Source organism: Gadus chalcogrammus, chromosome 1, assembly GCF_026213295.1.
Source record: "Gadus chalcogrammus isolate NIFS_2021 chromosome 1, NIFS_Gcha_1.0, whole genome shotgun sequence".
NCBI lineage: Eukaryota > Metazoa > Chordata > Actinopteri > Gadiformes > Gadidae > Gadus > Gadus chalcogrammus.
Window position 1 is genome coordinate 15,405,191 of NC_079412.1, and position 26,305 is coordinate 15,431,495.

Here is a 26,305-nt window from a genome sequence, read left to right on the forward strand (position 1 = left end):
ATGGATAAATTATCGGCCTATTGTTATGGAGAAAGCTTATTAAAAAATAAAGTACGCTGAATAGGCAACTTCTGTACTGAATAATGCTTTAGAATTTTTGTGTCTAATTGTATCATGATCTCTTCCTAGCTAGTGGTGTTGTTCATCACGATCGGGAGAGAGGCGGTGGAAGAGATCCGGTGTTCTATTAGGGACAAGGAAGTCAACTCCCATATTTATTCCAAGCTTTTGCCAAGGGGTAAGAGTGCCAACATTTTGGATTGCTATACTTTACTTAACCACAATTATCAAAGATTGATGTAAGCTTGCCTTGCTGTTTTATTTTCTCAGATGCTATAAGATGTTGGGGCTGGGTGCTGTTAAAATGTATAAGGGCTTGGGGAAATGGTTGGTAATTCAAAGCAGAGATTTAAAAGTGTACATAAGAGAGGTTGGTATAAAGTGCTACTAGCAATAAAATGCAGGAGACCGCTTGGGGTTTCCCTTGATGTGGCAGCTTGTCCGAACCATAAACAAAATGACTGGTGGCCTCCATGATCGCCGCCTCAGTGCAAATGTTGGCTGGTTGATGGTGTAAACTTAATGGTGTAATATGGTTGGATGTAGAAGCAAAGTTCACCACAAACATGTTTCTGTTGATTCCAATCAATGAAGCCAGTACAGCACCAATTCATTACCAGAAAACGTTATTGTTAAATACATAATATTCTTAGTTTCCAATGGAAGTTTTGTATAGCATAATGGGTGGATCTTGCACCATTGTGCAAACATATAATTAAATGTTTTATCGTTATTCTTTTTTTATCTTGAAAAAAACCCATATAAGTAGTTAAGGGAAACATGAAACTATGCAAAGCCATCTGAACGAACTGCCTAGCAATATTAATGTTGTTTAATGTCTTACATATGCAAAACCTAGAGGTCACGGCAGGGGGCAGGGGTCAGTGACCCCCTCCCAACTCCCCAAACAATTTTGCCTCCTTATTCCAAACGGAATGAGAGGAAGGGCTGAACACACCCAGCATTCTTACATGAGAGTTTGTGTGCAGAAAATGACTTTGCTGCACACAAAATCCACAGCGGGACTGTTGGAGCACAGACCACAATATTCACAAGAGGTCACAGATTCACAAAGCATATTTTGCAGGGAGAGGTTTTACTATGCCTTTTGAATGACGTTAATGGTAACAGGATGTCAGAGGGCCATAAATCCTGTAGGATCCATGTTGAAAGTATACATGGATGGGTCAGAGTTTTGCCTGCTACCATCTGGCTGCACTCAGTCCGAAGCAGATTGAAATGTCCAAAAAGCAGGTTTAAATTATTGTTCAACTTTGAATTACTATTACCACCGTTGTCTGCCCTTCATCTCTATCTTCCGTCGGTTTAATGATATCTGCCTTCATCTTTTCAGGCACGGTGAAAGTTAAAAGCAGTGGAATTCAAGTGGGGGACCTTATCATGGTGGAGAAGGTTTGTACTTTTCCGTCAAAGCAACACTGGTAATATAGGGGTAGGGCTGGTTAAGCCCTGTGCCCTGGGCCCTGTTCTGTGTCATCTTGTTCTGTTAAAGGATAGTCAGGTTCTATTTCCATGACAAGGAAGTTAAGGGACAAGAGGGCAGTTAATCTTCACAGCCACTAGACCTGGGACAGAGGTGAAAGGAGTTAGTAATGATTTTGTAATCTTGTGATCAATGCTTTGCTTCAGCCTGTCAGATTCAATGCCCATGTCGCGCATATACACCTTGAATAGCTTTTTGTTGAATCTCCGGCACAGATAAAATACAGCACTATTTATTAATGTTTTCCCCCCTCTCCTACAAAAACCTATAAGCATTTGGCAAAAAAACAAAAGGGTTTTTGTTCCATTTCACATATCTCAGCACTTGGTGTAAGCATACTGATTTCTTGATCCGCCACTCATTCTTGTGGCCGGGGAGGAATCTCTTAAGTCTGTGTGCGTGAAATATGAGATGCAGCCCGTCTTCAATTTCCAACAGGAGACTTCTTTCTCAATCAACCACTTCAACACATCTGAAAGAAAGGTCACTCATGTGTGTTGCAACACACATTTCTCAATGATTAATTGGCTTTAAACGTTTGCTGAATTAAAAAAAATATATATATTATTATTATTATTATAACTTTATTCAAGACACAGGAAGGTCCACAAAGATTGTTTTTAATATTGGCAAAATGGGCTGAAAGACATTCCCTTTTAGAAAAGTATCGGCAACAGGAGATCTGTCAAGAGGATCAGCCCAGGCAGTCAACTTGTGAATACATGAAGAGGTGTTACAGTGTGGGCTTAATGTTCAGTGTAATGTTAACAACCAGGCCCCATGGTTCCCTACATCACAGAGGGATATGTTACTGTGGGGGTCTTGGTGTTTAGCATGCCAGACTCCATGTAATGTGGAACATAAAACACTGAAAGTCTCACTTAATCCAGTTAAAGGGCGAACAAGGAGGCGGTGGAGGGAGGAGGAAACGTGCAGGATCAGGATATGATGCTTAAGTCCTGTGTTGTTGTTGTTGTTGTTTTTTCTTCTTCCGCCTGTAGAACCAGCGTGTTCCTGCCGACATGATCTTTTTAAGGACCACAGAAAGAAATGGTAAACATCTGCCAGTCACTCATCCACATCTCCACGTACAGGCAAGCTACCAGCTTGACTGGGGAAACGGCCTGTAAAAAAAAAAAGAGAGAGAAAAGAAGGGGTGTTGAGATGTTGGGATTAGCCCCCAAACGCCTGGACAGGAAGTTCCAGGCAGCATTGTAATTCGGTGTTGTGCTACATTGGTGAATGCATTGGTGGTGGGTGGTGACTCTTCTGTATAGTGTATGTGTGTTGAGATGGTGGCCATGCAAAATAACAAGCCTTTATTTTTATTTTGGTCTGTGCCGTTCCTTCTTTTGTCTTTCAAATTTAAAGATAATGGAAAGGCGATTTAAGGCATGCAAAACGAGAGAAAAAAAATGCAAAGACTTTTGCAGAAGGAATAATCAAATGGGGATTAGAGCAAAAGATTTGTCAACGATTGCACAAACTTGGGGAATTACGTTGCATTGTATATTTGCACATATACAAAATAGTCTTTTGTCCATTCAAAACAGAAGCCTCTCAGAAATAGAAAAAAAAAAAAAAAAACCTGTAATGGATATGACAATTAAAGGTAACCCATGTGCGGCAATATAGAGATTGCATTGCTTTGTGGCAAGCCTCTAGTTTGGGAGCCTGAAGCCATTGGGTGTTGTGGTTGTGTCTTCCTGTTGCGGGAAGAAAAACACCAGCCTTGTTTGACTGGAAATACTGCTTGGGTTATCTCTCTCCCATGTGGAGGCCATTAGGTCAATTATAAAGGAGCCTAGGCCAGCGTTGGGGGTTCTGGGCAGGATGACGCATGTCAGCCAACGGTGGAGGAGGAGGGAGGGAGGGTGGGGGGGGGTGGGTGGGGGATGTGCTAGAGTGGTCTCTGCTCCCCCACTACTCTGTCCCCCTAGTTACATGTAGCCCAGACCCATTCAATAACTGCAAAACTAGTTGTAGTTTTTTACCAAGTGGTTATTTACCATGCCCTCTATCGATCGGCGTTATTTTGGCTAATCATTCTGGGAGTGATTCTAAATAGTGTGAATAAGTTGTAAATTAAACAAACTAATAATGTACTTTAGTTTTTACATCAACCATATAAGACACATTTGATTGTAATCAAATGGGACTAACACCCCTCACCCACACACCATGTAAATCCGATGTGTTGGCGCCCCCTAGAGGGTGAATGTATAAATCACTTATATCTCCCTCTGGCAGGCTCCTGTTTCCTGCGGACCGACCAGTTGGATGGAGAGACTGACTGGAAGCTACGCCTCCCAGTGGCCTGCACACAGCGACTCCCCACTGCTGCTGTAAGTCATAGGCTCAGCCTTCAGGCCCAACCTTTAGAGGCTCAACCTGTAGGATACTTTGCTAAGCCTACACTCCAGCTTCACAATTCAACAGTTGGGTGGGGTAAAGTAAAGCCCTGGTATTCAACTTTGTTAGATTTCCTTGGGGGTATGAATCCTAAAATGTGTGAATGTGAATGGGTCCGTGTGATGCTTGTTAAACTAGCTGAACTAGGGACATTTCTGGAGCACAACTTTTCCCAGTTGTGCTGCTCATGTCAGTTGAAGATGTATCATTTCAAAGGCCACCGTCTTTGTATTCATCAGATCTACTTAATTCACCATAACCACAAATGAGTTGTAATGCAGTTTCTGTGATGTTTATTTGCATCCATCTTGCACAAATCAGCTGTGGTTTTAAAATGAACCACCCGCTTTGCAACTTTATGTTTTTTAACCGAACTACGTTTTCTTTTTCCAAAGGATCTTCTTCAAATCAGATCGTACGTATATGCAGAGGAACCCAACATAGACATCCACACCTTTAACGGCACTTTCACAAGGGTACGTTTATAACAAAATATCCTTCTGAGCTGATTGGTACATGTGTATACGCTCTCGGCACATTCTTATCATCACTTTGTTCTGTGTTGCAGGAAGACGGAGACCCTCCTGTCAATGAGAGCCTGAGCATCGAGAACACCCTGTGGGCGAGCACTGTGATTGCCTCTGGTAAACGTACTGGCTAGCTCACTCGCTTCAGCTTCCCAGAGTTTGAATCTAGTTGAATGATGACCTCCTGTTAGCTATTAGCTTACAGACTAGCTACGATTAATCATTATCTTTCCTTCCGCCGTCACGGATATGGTAATCGATATTTTATCTTTTCCGAATGCATGTGGGTGGACAACATAAAGTAGCACACACACACCGACACCGACACCGACACACACACACACACACACACACACACACACACACACACACACACACACACACACACACACACACACACACACACACACACACACACACACACACACACACACACAAACACGTTTGGTATATTGACAAGTAGCCAGAGGGCTCTGTAAGGCCTAACTAGCCCAAGTCAGCACGCTTCCTTTGTGGAGGAGCAGCCATTACACTTTAACCTATGGAGCCATGTGCAAGTCATTATGTAATTGGCCATCTAGATCTTCTATTGGGAGTTACGAACATCTCTTCATGTCAACAGTTTGTCTGGGAAATCTCTGTGCTTGACATGTTGGGGGTTTTCAATGGTTTTCTGAAATGTTATGTTTTTGGCCTGAGATGATTGTGTGTTTATAGGTTCTATAGTGGGGGTGGTCATTTACACGGGCAAGGAGCTGCGAGGGGTCATGAACACGTCCAACCCTAAGAACAAGGTACGATGTCGCACGGCACGCAACAACTGCATCTCACTGTTTACGTTGTGGTTGAAAAGTCCAACATAAGTCACTCATTGCCTACAACCCATTGACATTCCTCGCTGACAATATCAATATGCATACTTGGTGTTGTTCTTGTCTCTGTGATAGATGGGATTGTTTGACCTGGAAGTGAACTGTTTGACCAAGATCCTGTTTGGGGCGCTGGTGGTGGTGTCACTTGTCATGGTGGCCCTGCAACACTTTGCAGGACGCTGGTATCTCCAGATCTTTCGCTTCCTGCTCCTATTCTCCAACATCGTACCTATCAGGTGGGTTTCTCTGGACGTTGCCTTGTTTTAAATGAATACATTTCTACCTGCAGGCGACCTTAGCCAATAGAAAATGTGCAAAAGCCTTTGGTCAAAGGAGATACCGTCATGTGTTAGTTTAGCAAAGGCTTAGCTATTTGGGGCACTATTCTTCAAATATTCAATTGCTGTTTTTCTTCTTCTTCTTCCTCCTCATGATTACTGAATTTGTATTTTATGCACTTGATTTATTTTGTTATTGCTAATAGTATTCATTAGGTTGTTATTGTCCCCATTTCATCCAGTCTGCGTGTCAACCTGGATTTGGGAAAGATGGTCTTCAGCTGGATGATCAACAGAGACTCCAAGATCCCGGGCACGGTGGTGAGGGCCAGCACCATACCAGAGGAGCTGGGCCGCATCTCATACCTGCTCACCGACAAGACCGGTGGGGCTCCACTGATTAGTACCGCACCCCAAGTCCATGTACATCCTCCTCTAAAGACATTGGTTTTCTTGTTGTGTAAGACACAACTATATAAGGGCCGCTTACAGAGCCCAAAGTGAGTGAGTGTATTGGATTGTTTTGCCTGTTCTGCTCCCACTGCGTGCCACTAAACATGCTACTTATTGGTTCATTCAATCAAAAACGGGCCCCTGCTTTACACACCCTCCCAGTAGCACAACTTCTCCAGTGGCACTTCCTGAGAAATAAGCCATAACCTGTCAGATTTACAGCCGCCCCGCCCAATAAACCCATCAGGCATGCTCACCATTCAGAGCGCGAAGAAGCCGGTGGGGTCTATAGTTCAGATGTCAGCCTAATATATGTGCAGGGGCCTCTTAAGGTCATTTTGATATATGGACAGAAAATGCTTTTAAGGATGCCGAGGTTACAAAGGGGCTTACATCAGGATGCAGGGAATGGTTGCCTGGATTCAATTCACTTCTCTTTTGTTTTTTGTCTATCAGAATCAAACAAAAGGGTTTAATTGTTAACTTATGAATTATGCTGGAAGTTAGATTTGGTTTAGAAATTGCTCGTAAATCACTTATAAAGTTATTTCTAAATCTGAGTGTATCATTTTTTTAAAGTGTTGATTATATGCTAACAATCAACTAACTTTCTTTTCTAGTTAGTTGAAAACTGAAACTAAGCTTTAACCTTCTTCAAAACTTGCATGGAAACCAGCTGGCAGAAATTTCTTAAGTCTGAGAAGAATCCGATGAGAAAATCCTATCACATAAATAAAAAAAGAATGATTTAATTGGTTTTAATATCCCTGATTGAAACAATACATCTATTATCTTTGTCTTCACATTTACCAGGGACTCTTACCCAGAATGAGATGGTGTTCAGGCGACTCCACCTGGGAACCGTAGCCTATGGGATGGACTCCATGGACGAGGTCCAGAGCCATGTGTTCAGCGCATACACCCAGGTGAACACCATGCCTCCAACAATGCACTGTTGTGGTCATCCCAAATGGCCATCTACAGTCGTTATGTGTTAACAATGACTGAATTAAGACAGCTTGTTGGCATTTCCACTTTTTGTTTTTGTTGCTGTCTTTTCTGTTATGTGTGGTTAATCGCTGAAACATCTACACAATTTAAGGTTTTTATTTGAATTTGATTTTAAATCTGTGAAATCAGTGTTGTTTATAGGAAGAAACATGAGCAATAACAAACCAAACAAGAGTTGCTGTGCAAACAGCCCCGGGCAACGTGTTTTCAGAAATGCTTCAGGTTTTGTCATTATTGTTTGGCTGAATGCTTCCTGACCTCAGATGGCACACTTTGTCCCTTTGACACCAGAGGTTAGCGAGACAGGAAACTGGATTAGTTAGCTAGTGCTAGTGCTGGCCGGACCTGTTTAATGACGCCTCAGTTAGCCCTCCGGAGCGCACAGCCTCCCGAAATAGAACGGCCATAAAGCTCAACGCTAATCAGTCATATTTTCTCTACACATCTGGTTCTGTTTATGAGCCACTGGCCTCTCCGCTAATGATATGAACAGAGGTCAGCAAATGGCTTCAGGGATGTTTTGAAGATGAACTTCCGCCAGTTCAGTCTTTAATATGTACACAGAAAAAATAATACTCTGAGCGGTCCTGCCTCAACACTGCCTCAAAGCGCTCCGCACAAGCTTTTTCAAACAAGAGCCTTTTTGAAAGGCTCTTATTGAAATCAATAACCTAAAAATAAAGCACGACGGCAACAACAAACGTAACCGTCGGTTTGTCCTCCCCAGCCCCCCCACGACCCTCCACTGTCTAGGGCTCCGGCGGCCACCAAGGTCCGCAAGACCATCAGCAGCAGGGTGCACGAGGCGGTGAAGGCCATCGCGCTGGTGCACAACGTCACCCCGGTGTACGAGGCCAACGGCGTCACGGACCAGGCCGAGGCGGAGCAGCACTACGAGGACACCTGCAGGGTCTACCAGGCCGCCAGCCCCGACGAGGTACCAGCGCCCCACCTGCCCTCCGCCTTCGGGGGGGTTTCAGACGGCCTTGTGGCGCTGCACTGCATGCGTGGGCCTTGAGTCGCCTGTAGATGTTAAGACAGAAGATGGCACTGATAATTGGATACATTTGAAATATGGCAATTTGTTTCGGAGCCCAATAGGGTGAGAGAGGTGGAGAGGGAGAGGAGGAGAGGGAGAGATTAAATTGGACCTGAGGGAGATTAAGGCGTAACAGAGAGAGATTAAGGCGGAGTAGAGAGAGATTAAGGCAGAGCAGAGGGAGATAAAGCTTTAGCAGAGAGGGATTAAGGTGTAGTAGAGAGGGATTAAGGTGGAGCATAGAGGGATTAAGGTGGAGCAGAGAGAGATTAAGGCAGAGCAGAGGGAGATTAAGGTGTAGCAGAGAGGGATTAAGGTGTAGTAGAGAGAGATTAAGGTTTAGTAGAGCGGGATTAAGGTGTAGTAGAGAGGGGTTAAGGTGTAGCAGAGAGGGATTAAGGTGGAGCAGAGAGAGATTAAGGTGGATCATAGAGGTATGAAGGTGTAGCAGAAAGATGAACTGAACTGAAATAATCAACATCGATAACGTGTTAGTTATGACCATTATAAAACAAAATGACACAAAAATAAATATTTAAAAAATCAAAGGCTTTTTTAGAAACAAAAGTTAATGTGTCTTTTAGTATTAGACCGCCGATGACGACACTGGCATGGTAGGACTAGGTCGTTGCTGAAGGGCGGAAAATAGTGATTTTAATATGGCTGGTTACGCGTTTGAGCCTGTGTGGGACATGCCTGTAGTGTCCGACTGCCACCCAGTAGAGAGGGATCAATTTCAGGCTCCAGGTCCAACTTCAGATCGTGTGGGTGTGACTGGTGTGCGTGTGGGTGCTGCCAGAGCATGGACACTGCCATTGAATCGGTCTGCTGCCGAGAGGTCCCGGTCCACCTTGACCATCTAATGGTGGGATAAGGTTGCATAACCATGCATAGGGCATTTCGGATGCTGTGCGGCGAGAGAGAGGTTTTGGAAGTGGCCATGCTCTCTCTAAGGGACGTCCGAGCGGAGACACTGGAGCGCCCCATAAATAGCAACCAAGTAACAAGCCGAAAACGATCATTTCCCCTCCGGTTTTCTTTGATGTGTTTCAGTAATTCCTCCGTAAAGACGGACTCATTGCGGAAACGCAACGAGTTGTACAAACGCTGTAGTACCTACATATTCAAGGTGCTGGTTCTCCACAAAAAAAAGGTGGAGCGCATCCAGCCTGCGCGCATCCAGCCTGCGCGCATCCAGCCTGCGCGCATCCAGCCTGCGCGCATCCAGCCTGCGCGCATCCAGCCTGCGCGCATCCAGCCTGCGCGCTGTATAAAAACATTCAAGTCGAGCAGGAGATAGTAGTTGTTTAACCTTTTAGATTGAGTAGAAATACTTTTTAATGTACAGTTAGTAATTCAATTGACCAAGGGGCTGTATTTAAAGCTACAAAAATAATACAAAAAAAAACCTGTAACTTTCAACGAAACTCGTCGCTTCAGGCGTCCACACGAATCCTAACACGAAACTGCATAGGTCCGGTTTTATTTGAAACCACTCTGGGACCTTGGACCTATTAAAGAACATGGTTTATCATCTGCCTAATAACATGGTTATTAAAGACATGGTTTCACAAAAAAAAGACATGTTAGATGCACTTTGGGAGATACACCCGCGGATGAGCATAGATGCGAGGCGGATTCACGAGTGTCACGTTTACTTTAGGTGGAGGTTGGAGGTTGACTCTCTGGTGGATATTGATGGATATTGCACAGATGGATATTGCACAGATACATCTTACTATGAAACTACTTCTTTGAGTTGAACTCCCTCTGCATCAAAAATCCGCTAGACGGCGAACATCAGGGTGAGTAGAAAGGGACATTTGTCGAACTTCTGTTTACAGACCCGCCGTGGTTTAATTTGCAGCTTGGAAACATAGATCTGTGATATCGTCGGAGTAATCGTTGATACACTTTATGGTCGGCGTGCTAGCTTGTGGAGATTGACATGACAGGGGCTATCGGAGGGTTAGTCAGTTTTAAGGCTGCCAGCAAGGTACTGAGGGCTGGTTTCCTGTTCAAAGGTAGCCTGTGGAAATGTACGATTTACCCAGCTGCCTTGGCCCTATACAATTCATTTCTGCAGCCAGGGGCAATGCAATAAGATGACCCTCCTGTAGACCTGGTTGTTTGCTTTTCCGTAGCCATTTCAGCAAGCCTCAGAGCCTGACTTATTACCTGCTATGGCTGCTAGAGCCACAGAGTAGGAGTAGGTTACCATGCCAGTGATGTAGCTGATTGTTGAAATCCAACACGGCGGTGCCCTGTAACACTTTCACCCCTTTCACCGTACAATTTAATCCCTTTTAGCAAGTTCAGCCATTTTTAGTTATTGTACCAATGAGAAGGCAGACAATACATCTGTTGTATCAACTAAACTTCAAATTTCAGTTCAGTTCATCTTTAAGGTGGAGTTGGCGTGGACTCTATAGGCTGCGTCTAGGTTGTTGGAACCTGAAGGAGGAGGATTGTGTTCCACATTTATGTCCTTGATCAGTAGGAATCCTTTGAAGTTCAGGAAGAAGATTGTGGAATTCAACAGGGTCCATTTCCTGCGGTGTAAATACGGATTTCCTTAATGTGTTCCTCAGCCCACTGCACTGCGCTCCGGCCATTTCCCCCTATTTGAAAATTCCTCCTTGAGCAAACATATCTGAATGCAGTCATCGGCTGTTACTCCTTTCCGATGATCTATGGAATCTTTGGATAAGGTTATATGAAGTGTAGTGCAGTAATGAGCCACAGAAACCCCTGGGTTATTGTGTGCCAATGTTATTTTTGTAGCCAAATGTTCAATTGTGCGAAGGCTAGACCATGCGATTAATGTGTATCGAATTTCACCATGCTTAATGTCAAAGCTGTGATTGGTTATCATTCCTGGGGCCTTTCAGGAAGTCCTAATATAGACACGGACCATTTAGACTGTGGGCGCAAGGCTTTTGGCAGTTGCTCAAATTGTGTTTTTTTTATTCTATGTCTATGACTTTTCCGTTGGTGTTTTATATTTTTATACGATTACTGGGAAACCGTGGAAACCAATAAATTCGCTAAACTAATGATATTCACGATGGAAATAAAGCTGTGTTGACGTACAGGTCCAAAGTTGGAATCGATTTTATGCCGCTCAAGCTAAATTACGCCCAAATCACTTTATCATGCAGATCAAGGGTGATTCAAAGACCGTTTGTTGACATATGAATCATCTGCCTTGAAATCCTACTTAGAATGATGTCTGAGTCAAGCCACCCATCTTGAGCCCAGAAGCCAGGGCAAGTGATTCCAGAGAGCGGCTGCACAGGGCTGCTGTGGTGAATGCTGCCTCATGGCATTCCTCCACAGTGAATATCTCCAGACTGTGACTAAGACACAAGAGTCTGTGCACATCCCCGCTCCTGACGAAGGACGCTGAGGCCCTCGTCTGGTTAGAGCTCCAACGACCACGGGGGCTTAAGCACGACCCAGTGCGGTTCTTCCTCTTTGTTTCCAGAACCACAGAGAGGGGTTCCTCCTGGAACGGTTGCTGGATCACCGGCTTCCGTTTTTAGCCTCCCCTTTTTACGCCATCGGTCACCGGACTCTCGTCAGAGGAGCTGTGATGGATTGGCTGTGGGATCGTGGGTTGTAATCTCCAGTCTGGAACATATTGGAACTCTGTCATCTTTCTCCCCTTTTCCTCCTCCATCTAAAAAGCGAGTGCTCTCTCTCTCTCTCTCTCTCTCTCTCTCTCTCTCTCAGCACCCCTCCCCCCTGCCCCCCACTTACAATTCATTAATGGATGTCTTCTGTGGTCCTTCCTGAAGGACCTAGCAACGCAAACAATGTTTGGACCAAAAATGTGATGTTTTCTTTTTTTTTCTCTTTCTTTGGTCAATAGTCTAGAGTGCTGAAAATGCTTAGGCTACTGATCACGGCCTGGATGGTCTTCGTGCTCTTAACCAATCAATCACACTTAAGTGTCCTTCAGTATTGTTGCAGCTAATTCGATTCATGTGCCGATGAATCTCATGGACATGATGGCGGAGCAGGGTTTTTACCATTAAAAAATAGTTGGTTAATCAATATTATGATAGACATCTTTATGGGCATGAATGGTGCTTTTAAAGTCCTCCAATGTAATTGTGGCAAGCACTTAAATGGTTTTCCCCGTTGGAAAGTACCAAAACAGCTTTCTTTTGCATTCATTTTTTCGTCAATATTATTGGTTGATGTTTTCCCCTCGCATCATCTTTTTTTCAGGTGTCTTTGGTGCAGTGGACAGAGAGTGTGGGCCTGACTCTGGTGGGAAGGGACCAATCATCCATGCAACTGCGGACCCCTAGTGGCCAAATACTGAACTTCACCATCCTCCAGATTTTCCCTTTCACCTATGAGAGCAAGAGGATGGGAATCATTGTTCGGGTAAGGCCTGGTGTAACCAGGGGGCGTATATATTATTTTATTATATTATCATTGTTGACAAATAGTGTAAGTATGGTGGTCTACAGTTTGATCAATATTAATTAATCGTTTAGGTGGTAGGGGTCTTTTTTGTTATCAATGTTAATTAATCGTTTAGGTGGTAGGGATCTTTTTTGTTATCAATGTTAATTAATAGTTTAGGTGGTAGGGGTCAGTTGTATTATCAATGTTAATTTAAACTTTAGGTAGTGAGGTTCAGTTGTATAATCAATGTTAATTTATAGTTTAGGTGGTAGAGGTCAGTTGTATTATTAATGTTAATTAATAGTGTTGGCGGTGGTGGTCATACAATTATTTTGTTTTATTATAGATAGAAGTAATCGAATACCTATGAATCATATGACTGAGGGCTAGGGTTTATTTGGTTTTATTACAAATATAAGTTATATAATTGACTCATTTGCAGAATCCCTCACCTGGGGTTCTGTTCATAGAAAATACTTTGATATCGTTTCATATTTGTACAAATTAGGAAGCAAAACAAATGCCTTTCAAAGAGTGATCTGAGAAAGAGCTCAACTTGTGGTGAACTCTGATGACTCACTTTATTATTCGTTGGCGTGGCTAGACTGCTCAAAAAGCAGGAAGCCTGGGATTGTAACTTGGCTTCCTTGTGTTTTCGAACCGCTTTACATCCCATGGGCATACCTCAATAAGCTCTGCTTCTCCCAGTCCCGTGACCGCACACCTCTCCTTACCGCGAAAAAACATGGCGAAAAAACAATAAACATATAGATTAAACTGGCGTTTGTTTTGGTCCCTTTGCATGGCATTTATTATTTATTTGCATTATGCATTTAATGTGTGGAGTGTGTTGTTGGTTTTAGGATGAGTCGACGGGAGAGATCACGTTCTACATGAAGGGAGCGGACGCAGTGATGGCAGGGATCGTTCAGTACAACGATTGGCTGGAAGAGGAGGTGCATATTGGTTGTTTTATTTTTAATCAAATGTATGAACATTAACACTATCCTTTTTTGTGTGGGTATTTAGATAATATATAGCCGCTACTGTTGCCGTATTTAGTTGAGTCACTTCTTACACGAATAGTCCAGAGCGTCATTTGTTTCTGTGTCTCCCAGCATAACAAGCAATAAAGTACGAGGCGAAACGTGGGCGACGAATTGCTAAAACTTTGACGGATGATTTCCTGCGGGGCTGTTTGTATATTAACAGTGTGGAAACATGGCCCGGGAAGGCCTGCGGGTCCTGGTGGTCTCCAAGAAGTCTCTCACGGAGGAGCAGTACCAGGACTTTGAGGTGAGGGTCCTTGGGGGTCCGACGTGGGCCACTCACCGCTCACAGTGGGGTCCTTATGTAAAGCACAGTCTTGGCTTCTCCTCTCCGGCTGCCTCAGTCGGTTGTTTGTTTGGCCTTGAGGGATAATTGAGTCTTGCTGAAGTCATTATCGGAGCTGCAGTCTGTAGGTGGCTGTTGGCCAGAACCCTTTTACGTAACTCAAGATCATTAGTATTATGTATTAGTGTAAGTATATAAACCGTTTTTATGTTTTTATTATTATTATTATTATTATTAGTAGTAGTAGTAGTAGTATATTAGTATATATTTTTTTAATTACATAAAAAAATACATATTTTTCTTATTAAAAGAGAAAGCTCCTGACACACACGCATTCACCCCTCTTTTGCTATTGATATTGCATACCCGTCCCCAATTCCCCAAGGGCCCATTCAAGCATGGGCCCTTACTGATGCAGGGTGCAGCCCTTTCACCCCGTCCCCCTGGTCTCCTGCAGAGCCCCGTCTGTGTGAATGGGGGAGTGTGAACGTGTGAGAGTTTAGACTAACAGAGCCAAGCATGTGGGCAGCAGTGAGTCACTTAGCCAATGACTCACAGAGAGTTTGGGTTCCTGCATGAGTCATGCGGATTGTTTTAGCCTTATCTCACTTCTAAAATCACCAGAAGACATTTCAATGGCTCATAGTATTTGTGCGGCCACCCGAAACCATGGTAACTTGATCATTAGAAATGGGAGCCATCAGTAACATTGGGGTAACAATCTCTGTTTCCTCTTTCCAACGGGAGAAACATGCTTTTAATCATCTGGTCCACAATTGATTCGTTTAACATGCTTGCGATGCAGCAATTTCACAAATAAATAAATAGAACAGGATGGCTTTTTTCTTGATAGCTTCCTTCATGCGTGCATATGTTGCTCACCCTGACCTCTAGGCGCGGTACGTCCAGGCCAAACTCAGCGTCCACGACCGCTCCCTGAAGGTTGCCACGGTGATCGAGAGCCTGGAGATGGAGATGGAGCTGCTGTGTCTGACAGGCGTGGAGGATCAGCTCCAGACCGACGTCAGGCCCACCCTGGAGATCCTCCGCAACGCAGGCATCAAGGTAGGCACCCTAGGGCTAAGCAGTTAGGAAGCACTCTAGGGTTTATAGCAACCTAGGGCTAAACAGATTGATGGGTCACACAGCACCCTAGGTTAGACAGATAGACAGCACCCTAGGGTTACAGAGCACGCTAGGGCTGGACAGATAGACAGCACCCTAAGGAAAGACAGCACCCTAGGGCTATACAGATATACAGCTACCTAGGGATACACAGCTCCCTAGGGTTGGATGACGAGACAGCACGCTAGTATGTGGTGTAGTATATACTCTACTGCTAGAAAATGTGTAGTGTAGTAGGCCTTTCACACATGCACCGCAAGCCGATTATTCTGTATGTGGGGGTTTATGTGTGAACGCAAATGTCATAATCAACCCCTCATGTGTTGATGATGTTTCTATCATGGGACTGCGCGAAACCATGGGCACGGAGTGTAGCTGCTTCGTTTCTTTACGTCCCAACTTGCCTTTCAACCTCTGCTTTCCATCTGTTGATATTGCGGATGCGTCTAAATGAATGCAGTATTGTACATCACCGGTAAAAGAGTGTGTTAAAGTATTGGTAGCCTCACCGCCATTCTTTGATGTGTTGTAAACAGCACAATGTGACACACCGCTGCATACCTTTTTTGTGTGGCCCTTCCTCCTACATGCTCCACCCAGGAACCAGCCCTCGCCTAAAGTATATGGAGTATCTCCAATATGTGTAAACACGTCTGATGCCGCTTATCCCGGGTTGTGTGTTGCATGTGTGAATGGGCGACTCCGGATCCTCTCCAGACCTGATTCTCCAGAGTTCATGTGCGAAAGGCAAATAGGTGTAATGGATAGGGTGGTCAACCCCAAATCTGAAAGGTGTGGGTTGAATCCAATGCAAAATACCTTAATAAATATCAGCCGAATGAGTAATGGCTGAATAGTGGTTTTTAGAAAGTGTAGTAAAGATAAGTTCATATTGAAGTTGCTCACATTGAAGAAACCAATATCTATCCTTACGGTAATTAGATGAAATGTGTCATTTCAAAACCAAACCACTCAAACCTCCCCCTGCGTCTTTGACCTGTTCAGGTGTGGATGCTCACGGGAGACAAGATGGAGACGGCCACCTGCACCGCCAAGAACGCCCACCTGGTCACGCGCAACCAGGACATACACATCTTCAGAGCCGTGAGTACACAAGAGAGGGACCCTCTCTTCCTCGTGTGTGTGTGTGTGTGTGTGTGTGTGTGTGTGTGTGTGTGTGTGTGTGTGTGTGTGTGTGTGTGTGTGTGTGTGTGTGTGTGTGTGTGTGTGTGTGTGTGTGTGTGTGTGTGTAGTGGGCAGCAGTCCATTGAAGTGCCCTGGGGCAGTGGGAGAGTAATCCGGTCATAACAGGGCACTTTTTTCCTGAATGGCCTCACGGGTGAGGGTTAGGGTAAGGCTAGGGGTAAGGTTGGCGTAGGGTTAGGGTAAGGCCAGGGTAAAGCTAGGGTAAGACTAGGGGTGTGTTAGGTCTAGGCTATGGTAAGGATTAGGGTAGGGCCAGGGTTAGGGGTAGGGTAAGACTAGGGTTAAGCTAGGGGTAGGTTGGGGTAAGGCTAGGTTAACTGGAGGGTTATGGAAGGGCTAGGGTAAGGCTAGTGTTGTTGGCCGAGCCTCGTGGACCAGCCACTATACATCACCCAACCACACACCCCTCCCCAGCTCTCACCTTGGACAATCCCGGCCCAGACCAAATAAATCCCCTTGCCTGTCAAGCACAACAAAACCCAGGTCTAGCGCCCGGACCTCAAGGCAGGAGAACTCCCGGCCGGCCACTCCCAGAGGAGGCCCGGCGCTTCCTCATCTGTTTTTCAGGTTTTGCCCCCCCCCCCCCCCCCCCCCCCCACACGCCTTCCCCTCTGGGTGGCTGCCAGGGGGAGAGGAGGGAGAAGGAGGTAGGCTTGCGTACAACGGTGGTTCAGTGGAAGTGCACAACAATGGTTGGCAGAGGTTTCAAAAAAAGAAAGCCCCCCCCCCCTCCCCTCCCCCTCTCTCCCAGTGGATGGGAGATGGGGGGGGGGGGGGGGGGGACTCCAGCGCTTACATCTGGGTTGGCTTCCTGGACGACACCGGGGCCGTGGGCTGGATTGACGTACTCTGGGTTACCGCTGGTCAAAGGGTGTTGCTAGCAAGACCACTTGTTGACAGACTAACAATATACAAGATCAGCCCGATATTGTGATAGCACAGTTATTTTGTACACACTTTTTTTGCGATGTCTGTAACAAAACAGTCAATTTCAAAACCTGTTTATTTTCAACATGGGGGGGATAGTTAATTAGATAATTAATTAGATAATTAATATACTGTATAATATCAACTGCTGGGCTGCAGATAGAATGTGTCTACATATTTATCCTGTTTTTGTTGTATATTTGATGTCCCTAGAATGACTGTCATTATTGTGTGTGTGTGTGTGTGTGTGTGTGTGTGTGTGTGTGTGTGTGTGTGTGTGTGTGTGTGTGTGTGTGTGTGTGTGTGTGTGTGTGTGTGTGTGTGTGTGTGTGTGTGTGTGTGTGTGTGTGTGTGTGTGTGTGTACGCTAGGTCACAACACGAGGGGAAGCCCACCTGGAGCTTAACTCCTTCAGAAGGAAACACGATTGTGCTCTGGTGATATCAGGGGACTCACTAGAGGTAAGTGTGACAGACAGGCAGACAGACACTGGCCAGGACAAACACAGACAATGCACATTAAATACAGATAAACAGCACAAAGCAGGACATCATTTATTTTTTTAATCAAAATAAGAATTACATATAATGTTCTGTATGTGTGTGTGTCGATGCGTGATCCTCCAGGTGTGTCTGAAGTACTACGAGTATGAGTTCATGGAGCTGGCGTGCCAGAGCCCCGCGGTGGTGTGCTGCCGCTGTGCCCCCACGCAGAAGGCCCAGATCGTCCGGCTGCTGCAGGAACGCACCGGCAAGCTCACCTGTGCCGTGGGTGAGTCTCCCCGCCCCCACGCCCTGCTGCGGCCGTCCAACTGCACAATTGATCCAACAAAGCAATGTGTGCTTCCAGATAAGCTATCGGTTTCCCAGGATTACAGACACACACCCACAAACGGAGATCACACACACACACAAAATAAACCAATCTCACAGACACATATCACACACGCACACATGCACACATACACACACGCACGTACGGAGATCACACATGCACAGACATCACGTACCCACACGCAGCGGTGAGTCATAGATGTGAATCCTGACACTTCGACGGCTGTTGTTGTCTTTCAGGGGACGGAGGAAACGATGTCAGCATGATCCAGGAAGCCGACTGTGGCGTGGGAGTGGAGGGAAAAGTAAGAATCTGTCCCTCTCGTCAACACAATGCCGCGGCCATCTCCCTGCCGCCGCACCCCCTGTGGTCCTTCCTGCCAATATTGGCTGTCACATGTCAAGGGAGGGCTGACAACTCCGAGCATTCCTGTCTTTTTACTTTTGACTATGTGACGAGAGATGGGAAACGGAGGGGATAGGGAATGGCACTGAGCTTAGGATGATAGAACGGGTAATGATAGAGAAACTTTTTTGATCTTCAATCGCTTCCCAACACATTCATTCTAATATTGTCTCATGTGCTCTAACGGTAACCCCCGGTAATGCCTTTGCTGACCTTCAAACACCACCCCCCCCCCTTGTGTTGTCAACGACAGGAAGGTAAGCAGGCCTCGCTGGCTGCAGACTTCTCCGTGACTCAGTTCAAGCACCTGGGCCGGCTGCTCATGGTCCACGGCCGCAACAGCTACAAGAGGTCAGCCGCCCTCAGCCAGTTTGTGATCCACAGGAGCCTCTGCATCAGCACCATGCAGGTAGGCCCTACTCCTGACACATAACCACTGTGGGTATCATTAGAAGGGACATCTTAGACCACCAGGTGTGGGTTTGATTAATCATTACAAGCCGTTTGAAGATCTGCCTCTTCTGACATCACAAGTGGGTCCACCCAAATGTATGACAGATAGATGAGCAACGTTTGCTACAGTCCACTGGGTAGGCTGGTAGACTGATCTATCCAGCACACATCTAGGTGGACACGTCGACTTGTGATGTCAGAAGGGGCAGATTTTCAAAACGGCTTGTAGCAGTTAATCGCACTCACACCTGGTGGTATGATATGTCACCTTTAATGGTTTGTTTTGCATTTTATTTGTGAGGGTCGTTACCTGACAGCTTATTGATTTGCACTAGGCAACCACTGGGTTTGACGCCCCTAGTGACCGGAATCAGGTGTATCATTCAGGTGTGTTCGTTTTCAGTGTATCAACTTCGTTGGCTCATGTGAGTCGAGAGTTACAAAAACGGTCAAGAGGATTCTAGCTACCCCAAAAAAGGAAGTGAAAAATCAATTTGATGTTAAAAAAAGATCTTGCGCTTCAGACGTTTTAGCCAACGAGACAAAACCAAAGCAGACTCTTAAGGTCACGGATGATCGGCAAGGTCCAGTGGTCAAGCTCGCTACGGCTCCGTTCAAAGGTCTGACCATCAAAAGGGCGCGGTCCTGGATGAGTCAGACCAAGTGGGCACCGTGGTGGCCTTTCTGCCCAGTTCCCACTCCAACAGCTGCATCCAAGGTCCTGGTCCAGCCCCCCCCCCCCCCCCCCCCTGCACCACCACCACCACCACCACAACCACCACCTCTGTGGGACAGCCTGTGACTCACTTGACCCGCTCGGCCTTCTTGAGACCTCACAAGGCCCCCCTCCTCCTGCACCACATGGCTCCTGTCTGTCACGTCGAGACAAACCACAACAAACTACTGACACGTCTCAGTCCTGGGCACACCTGGCTGGAGAATCTGTCTGGCTGCGTCAATATTCTATGTTAAATATTCATATCCCCATCCACATGTTTGATAGAATGGGTCTTAAGTGAAAGAGTTATTAATGCCGAAACGGCAATGGTTGCAGCCCTGGGGGGTCTTTCAACATCATTGGCATTAAGACCTCTTTTAGTAGTGAGTGGTGTGAATTATTTATTTCCTCATTGTAGTTATTTGGGCGTGAATGTTTTTCTCGCTTAGATACTGGACATGCTGCTATCCTCTTTTACCACAGTTTGTTGTTGACTTGTGTTTTGGTATGTTCTAGGCCCGGGTCCTCTCCAAATGCCCTCATGCGTTAAATATGAAAAGCGAGTAAATGATGACTCACACTTAATAGCTCAATGACAACGTTGTGCTCTCTGCTCGCAGGCCGTCTTCTCGTCTGTGTTCTACTTTGCCTCTGTCCCGCTCTACCAAGGATTCCTAATCGTTGGGTGAGCTAAATACTTTAACTAAGCGTGACGTCTCCCTTGGGCATCTGCTCGCTTTGTTTCACTTGACATTCTCTCTGTGCCTCAAGCCCTGTCCAGCTTCATGTCATAAGAATCGGGGGTGGGGTTCGGGGGTTACATTATGTCATCGCAGAAATGCACTTTTAGGTTGAACTGATCCCGATGGTAGAAGGATATTTTTGTGCAGGTGGAAAACGCAATGCTAGCACAATGCAATACAAATACAATACGGCCGCCCTGACTGACCACGGCTTTTGTGTTGCAGCTACTCCACCATCTACACCATGTTCCCCGTGTTCTCCCTGGTGTTGGACAAGGATGTGAAGTCAGAGGTGGCCATGCTCTACCCGGAGTTATACAAAGATCTACTGAAGGTGTGTGACGGCACACTGTGGTTGGATGTTTGGTCCTTTAAAAAGCATTGTATTCTACGATTTTCACGGACATGGGCAGCATAGTTTAATGGTTCTCTTGTTGACAACATTCAGTGAAATAATCCAGAAGAGATCAAGAGACTATGTCTGTGCATCTGCCAAACATTCCTGAGAAGATTGTCTGTCTAGAAACTTGTAGATGTAATGCTTTACTTTTGTGCCACAAAAAAGCCGATTTGTTGTCCAAAAAACAGATGCATCCAACACACAAGCTTTTCACAAGCTTTCCTTGATTCATTGTACTTATTCCTGGAACAGACTTAACATGGATGTTTCAGAAAAATAGGAAGCCTTTTAGTACATTGAGGAGATGTTTGCCTGTGGCTAGGTGACCTGTCTTAAATGCATTTCTTAACAACACTGGTACTGTATGCCAACTACGCTGAGCATTTATTGGCTGTTCTCCAACCCTAACCCTACTCCTACGGAGGGATCCTCACTTGATCCTCACATTATTCCAAATATATTATATTGCTCTTATCGTTTATTGACTTGTTTTTGTCTTCACAGGGCCGACCGCTTTCCTTCAAAACATTCCTAATATGGGTGCTAATAAGCATCTACCAAGGTACGGTTTATCACACATAATAAACAAATTCCTGTGCAAACACAGCATTTTAAGATATTTTGTGAGATTGCGCTATCATTTTTGCGTGTGTTTGTGTTTCAATGCCTAATTTGCCTGCCTTTTGTGGAGTAAAAATTGCAGAAAGGATAATGTTTAAAAAGCCAACCATTCATTGCTTACAGATGTCTAGTTTACTCTTTTGTCACACTTTTATGCAAAGAGACTTGCAGAGAATTTTGATGCATGTCACTTATGAGCAGGAAGAGGCTGGGAATCTTCCAAAGACATTGGGGCTCCAACAGCCTAACACTCTTGACACTCCACATTATCCTGCCATTCTTTCAGCATTTCAGGCCTACTCATTTTTTAATTTCAATTCCATCCGTCTTAAATGGGAACAGACTGTTCCGAGTAATCGGAGTAAAAGAAGGACCCTTATGTCATGTTTTGAGGTATCGTCATGTCATGTGACTCGTCCCTGTTCCCGCAGGCAGCATAATAATGTACGGCGCCATGCTGCTGTTTGAGTCTGAGTTCGTCCACATCGTGGCCATCTCCTTCACCTCGCTCATCCTCACGGAGCTGCTCATGGTGGCCCTCACCGTCCAGACCTGGCACTGGCTGATGATGGTGGCCGAGCTGCTGAGTCTGTCCTGCTACGTGGCCTCGCTCGTCTTTCTCCACGACTACATCGGTGAGAGAGCACATCAATACACACGGATTGAACACATTCATTCAGTTTCACCACACTTTGGAGTCGCATATGCAGCCGTGGTCGAGAAGCATCTAGGTGTTTGACGCTACATTTCTTATCAATAAAAAACAATTAACAGTTTTGAAAGGTCTGGTACACACCCCATCTGTAACAAACAACTGAATGCTTTGTGTCCAAGAGCGAAACGGCTGCTGTTAATCAGCGTGTCGCAATGTTCAAAGAGAAAAAACAATGGGTGTCTCCCAGACCTTTCAAAAGTGTTAATCATATTTATTGATCTAAAATGTATTGTCAAATACCTACATGCTTCTTTCCCGCAAGTTGAGGCTGACCTTAACTCGGGATCACAGGCCCAGAACGGTTGGAAACCACTGCAATTATTCATAGACGTTCTACGCAAGCCGGTTTGACGGTTAATTATTTAGACATTTGCTTGTGGACACCGAAAAATACGATCTGCTGATTCTAAACATATCCGTCTTGGGGGATTACTCGTGTCCAGAGCTTCCTAACCTTGGAATAACGCAGTGTGTAATAATAATTGCGGGGAGCTTCCATTGTCCCTTGTTGTGTTGGGCCGTCAGGAAAGCCAAGGTGAACATGCTGACGCGTGGCCCTGCTCCGGAGAACATGTTGGCATAGCGTGATATTACAGGGGAAATCCTTGTTGCCTCTGCGACCGCATTGCAAACAATGCAAACTAGACTTGTTCTTTTGTTTATTCTATTACATACAATCCAGATTTGTTAGTGGTTTTTTTTATAAACTTGTCAAAGGTAAACATGCTATTTATGTTCCCTGATCTTTGTTTTCAGGCTTTTGGATATTCTATTTCTTGGCCTGCGTGAAGGAAAATGTCAATTGCATTTCTGCTTGCTTAGATTATTCATACATCCTTAAAATGGAGCTTTTCAAACCTTTCCAACGCTTTATTTTGGGCCTTTATGTAGGGTGGGGAGGTTCAGTTTTAGCCTGCAATCTAGACCACTGAGAATCATGAGAGGAATGTGGTCAAAAGTTGCCCTATTTGGGTAACTTTTTTAGGCTTCGGTCTTAAAAGTCAAATTTAGTCTAAAAACATCTTTATTTAGAACAATAGCTTGTACCTAATTTTAGTTACATTTTATCCAAGGCATTTATTTATTTTCCAGTGTTTATTTATTTTCCTATTTCCAAAGCATAATAGGCTTTATCCATAATTCTATTCCTAGCACTACCAAGAATAGCAGTGTCCGAAGCAGCATTTATTTACTGTATTAATGTTGTAATATACTATTGCTAAATTCTGTTGATTTTGATGATTCTTTAAGACATTGTTTGACAACATATCCTGTTACGTTCATGAATTTTTAATTGTTTTATCAAAAATCATACTTTTCCCTTTTTCTTTTTATTGTCTTCTTTTGTAGGACATTGATCTTAATCATACCCTATATATGGTTCGGCTCTGTGCGTCTCTCACACATCCCACCTTTATCGTGACCCCTGACCCCTTGTGACCTCCCCCCCCCCCTCTGTCCAGACGTGTATTTCATCGCCACGGTGTCGTTCCTGTGGAAGGTGACGGTCATCACCCTGGTGAGCTGCCTGCCGCTCTACATCCTCAAGTACCTGCGCCGGCGCTTCTCTCCGCCCAGCTACTCCAAGCTCACCTCCTAGAGGAGGAGCCCCGCCCTCACACTCACCCCCCCCTAACGCCCGCCTGCCACCAGCCTCCCGCCGGGCTCGTTTACACCGGGAGGGAGCAGCAACGCGGCCCGGCCCGCGCTTCAGGGGAGGGCCAGGGGGAAGAGGAGCCCTGCATCCCCCCCCCCCCCCCCCCCCTTTATTAATTTATTCATTCATGTATTGTTTATCTCCGGTTGAACCGATCCCTCCGGTGCACATCCGCAAGGAAAGAAAAAGAAGATCAACGATTTGTTTGGATGTTTTTTTTTGTTGTTGTTGTTGTTGCTGAATGGGAAAGTGAGTCGTGATTGTTTTGGATGTGTTTTTACTGGTGGTTGACACTGGTGTTTTTATGCTGCATGAGTGTGATGTATAGCCTATGGGATAGGCTTCATCGTGGTACAACACCCACAGAGCTCCGTACACTGGAAGATGTCAATAGAATAACTTACTAATACTAACACACAAGCATCGGGCGGTAAATGCTGACAGACGTCTCGAAATCTGCATTATTAAAAACCCTAGTTGGAAATGTATGAGAAAGACGCGTTATGTGAGTGAATCATGAGGCTAGCTCTTCCCCTAGTTCTGCCGAGGTGTAGACAGGTGGGTTTATGGGGGCTGTAAGGATCTTTTAGAGTCATATCTAAAGCAAAACCATAAAGAGGGAAGGCTTATTTCAGCCCAAGCCGGTCATATATTCTCAGGACCCGATTCACACTATCCCTTAACCATGCGCTATAAATGGCTACTGATAATTATACGCTGAAACATTTTCACTGAGCATGGAACGTGTTGGTGCGTTCGTTGTGTACTTGTTTGTGCGTCATTTCCTGCTACTCAACCTCAACATGATGGAGGCGGTGTGGTTGTTTACTTGGAGTGACCCCTGGTCTCTGATGTTAAACCAGCCCCATGTCTTGTGTTTAAGGAACATGGTCAGCCAAGAGAAAAGTTCACTGCGGCCCGTCGTGGCTCCTTACTGGCGGTGTGTACAAGCCATGCTCGCTCTTCCTCTCTCCCTCTCTTTCACACACACACACACAGGGGGGGAGCTATAGATGTACAAGCAGGGATACTTGACCTCCTATGTGTCCACTTCTAGAAGCTAACACTGGCCATGTTTTAGCTCTGCATGATGACTCACTCCGATGCACTGACCCAAAGCTAAATCCAGCTGCCCTCTTGTCTGGTTCTATTGACCACGACCAAACGGCCAAAAGGCCAAAGCTAAAGCTAACCCCCATGAATTGACCTGAGTCATATATGATTGGGATGGATTCAAAAAACCTTAGCTAAGTAGGTTGTGGAAATCTTCACTTCAGAATTAGTACACATTCTCAATTACTGAGATCTCTCTCATCTTCCTCTAAGGAATTAATTATACTTGCCGCAAATGAAGCAAATGGTTATAATGATTTTGCTTGTTTTTCACCTTGTGTAAGTGTGTTTGTGGACTGTTTTACAGATATCATGATGAAATGGTGACTGTGCTCATGATGGTAACCTGTAGAAAACCAGGAGGAAAAAATAAGCTACTAGGTGCCATCCGTACTGATTTATTGGGCATATTTGAATAAATATAAAAGTTTAAACCCATTTAATTTGCAACTTTTTGCACAACCTTTATAATGATTACACATTTTTGTTATAGGGACATTGTAAATGGATGATGAATGGAGGTTAATTAACACGTGTTTTATTAAGCCATGATTAATGTGATCGTGCTTGTAAATAACTATTTTTGATTAAGCATTTTTTTGTTTTAATTATATTAACTTATCTCTCGAGAAATGAAAGAAAAAAAAGAAGAACTGAGTGGATAATGTTATGATGATGAATAAAATCTTATGTTTTCTTTTTTTGGTCTCCGTGCGTGCGCATATGTGTGTGTATAAGTGTGTCCATAATGTGTTGAATCCTATACGTTGAGTTAATACCCGACATGTTGAGCCCCTTTCTCGCCAGTGGAGGGAGTCCCTGGTGGCAGAATATCTTCAGACCCCCTTTGCCATCTCATAATCAACACACTCTCTTAGACCAAGTCACTCCCCTGCCGTTTGAGATGGTTATAAACTAATAGTTCTATGCAAAAAGATAAATCATGTATTTGTTTATTACTTATCACTGTCATACTTCATTTTAAATGAAGACTTCTTGCATTGCCCATTCGGGATGTTGTGAATGAATTGGGATTAGTTGAGTCAGACTTTTTTTTTAAACCCCTTGTAATTGTACCAAACTGTATTTCAGTGTCAAAACTCACTATTATTTTATGGCCTTAGTGCGTAGGTTTATACCATTAATGGAAACCCATAAACTTAATCAGTCTTATAAAGCTGAAATTCCACCCCAGAACAAACAGAGCCGCCTCTTGGCTCCGACGTTCAAGGTCTCCTCTTTGGGCTTCTACGGGGCGCCCGATTGGACGACGGCCAAATGTACAATCCAATCAGTGGAGAGAACAGGTCAGTGAGTTTTGATTCAGAAAAACTGGAAACGGGTATAGCACACTGATGGGACCTGCGTTAGATATCCTGGCTGGAAGCATACATATTGCTACGTCTTATTATTGGCACCTCACAACATTCATTACTAGATTGTTTTTTCCATTCTGGAAATATCCTAACATGCTCC

At 44.8% G+C, this 26,305-nt stretch overlaps 1 protein-coding gene across 1 annotated transcript in view; it reads left to right on the forward strand.

The window, feature by feature from the left end:
* The window catches only part of LOC130383658 (probable phospholipid-transporting ATPase IIA), a 29,610-nt gene extending 3,734 nt beyond the window's left edge, over positions 1-25,876 (forward strand). The window contains exons 4-28 of the mRNA XM_056591444.1: positions 130-238; positions 1,415-1,473; positions 2,566-2,617; positions 3,815-3,909; positions 4,372-4,452; positions 4,545-4,620; positions 5,221-5,297; positions 5,451-5,611; positions 5,896-6,038; positions 6,920-7,032; positions 7,845-8,054; positions 12,393-12,554; positions 13,442-13,534; positions 13,791-13,874; positions 14,808-14,978; positions 16,044-16,142; positions 17,542-17,631; positions 17,797-17,941; positions 18,244-18,308; positions 18,663-18,818; positions 20,201-20,265; positions 20,549-20,657; positions 21,228-21,285; positions 21,776-21,979; positions 23,523-25,876. Of these exons, the coding sequence (XP_056447419.1) occupies positions 130-238; positions 1,415-1,473; positions 2,566-2,617; positions 3,815-3,909; positions 4,372-4,452; positions 4,545-4,620; positions 5,221-5,297; positions 5,451-5,611; positions 5,896-6,038; positions 6,920-7,032; positions 7,845-8,054; positions 12,393-12,554; positions 13,442-13,534; positions 13,791-13,874; positions 14,808-14,978; positions 16,044-16,142; positions 17,542-17,631; positions 17,797-17,941; positions 18,244-18,308; positions 18,663-18,818; positions 20,201-20,265; positions 20,549-20,657; positions 21,228-21,285; positions 21,776-21,979; positions 23,523-23,659 (2,814 nt within the window). The 3' untranslated portion in view covers positions 23,660-25,876. The remainder of the gene's footprint in view (positions 1-129; positions 239-1,414; positions 1,474-2,565; positions 2,618-3,814; positions 3,910-4,371; positions 4,453-4,544; positions 4,621-5,220; positions 5,298-5,450; positions 5,612-5,895; positions 6,039-6,919; positions 7,033-7,844; positions 8,055-12,392; positions 12,555-13,441; positions 13,535-13,790; positions 13,875-14,807; positions 14,979-16,043; positions 16,143-17,541; positions 17,632-17,796; positions 17,942-18,243; positions 18,309-18,662; positions 18,819-20,200; positions 20,266-20,548; positions 20,658-21,227; positions 21,286-21,775; positions 21,980-23,522) is intronic.
* The last annotated feature ends 429 nt before the right edge of the window (positions 25,877-26,305 follow it).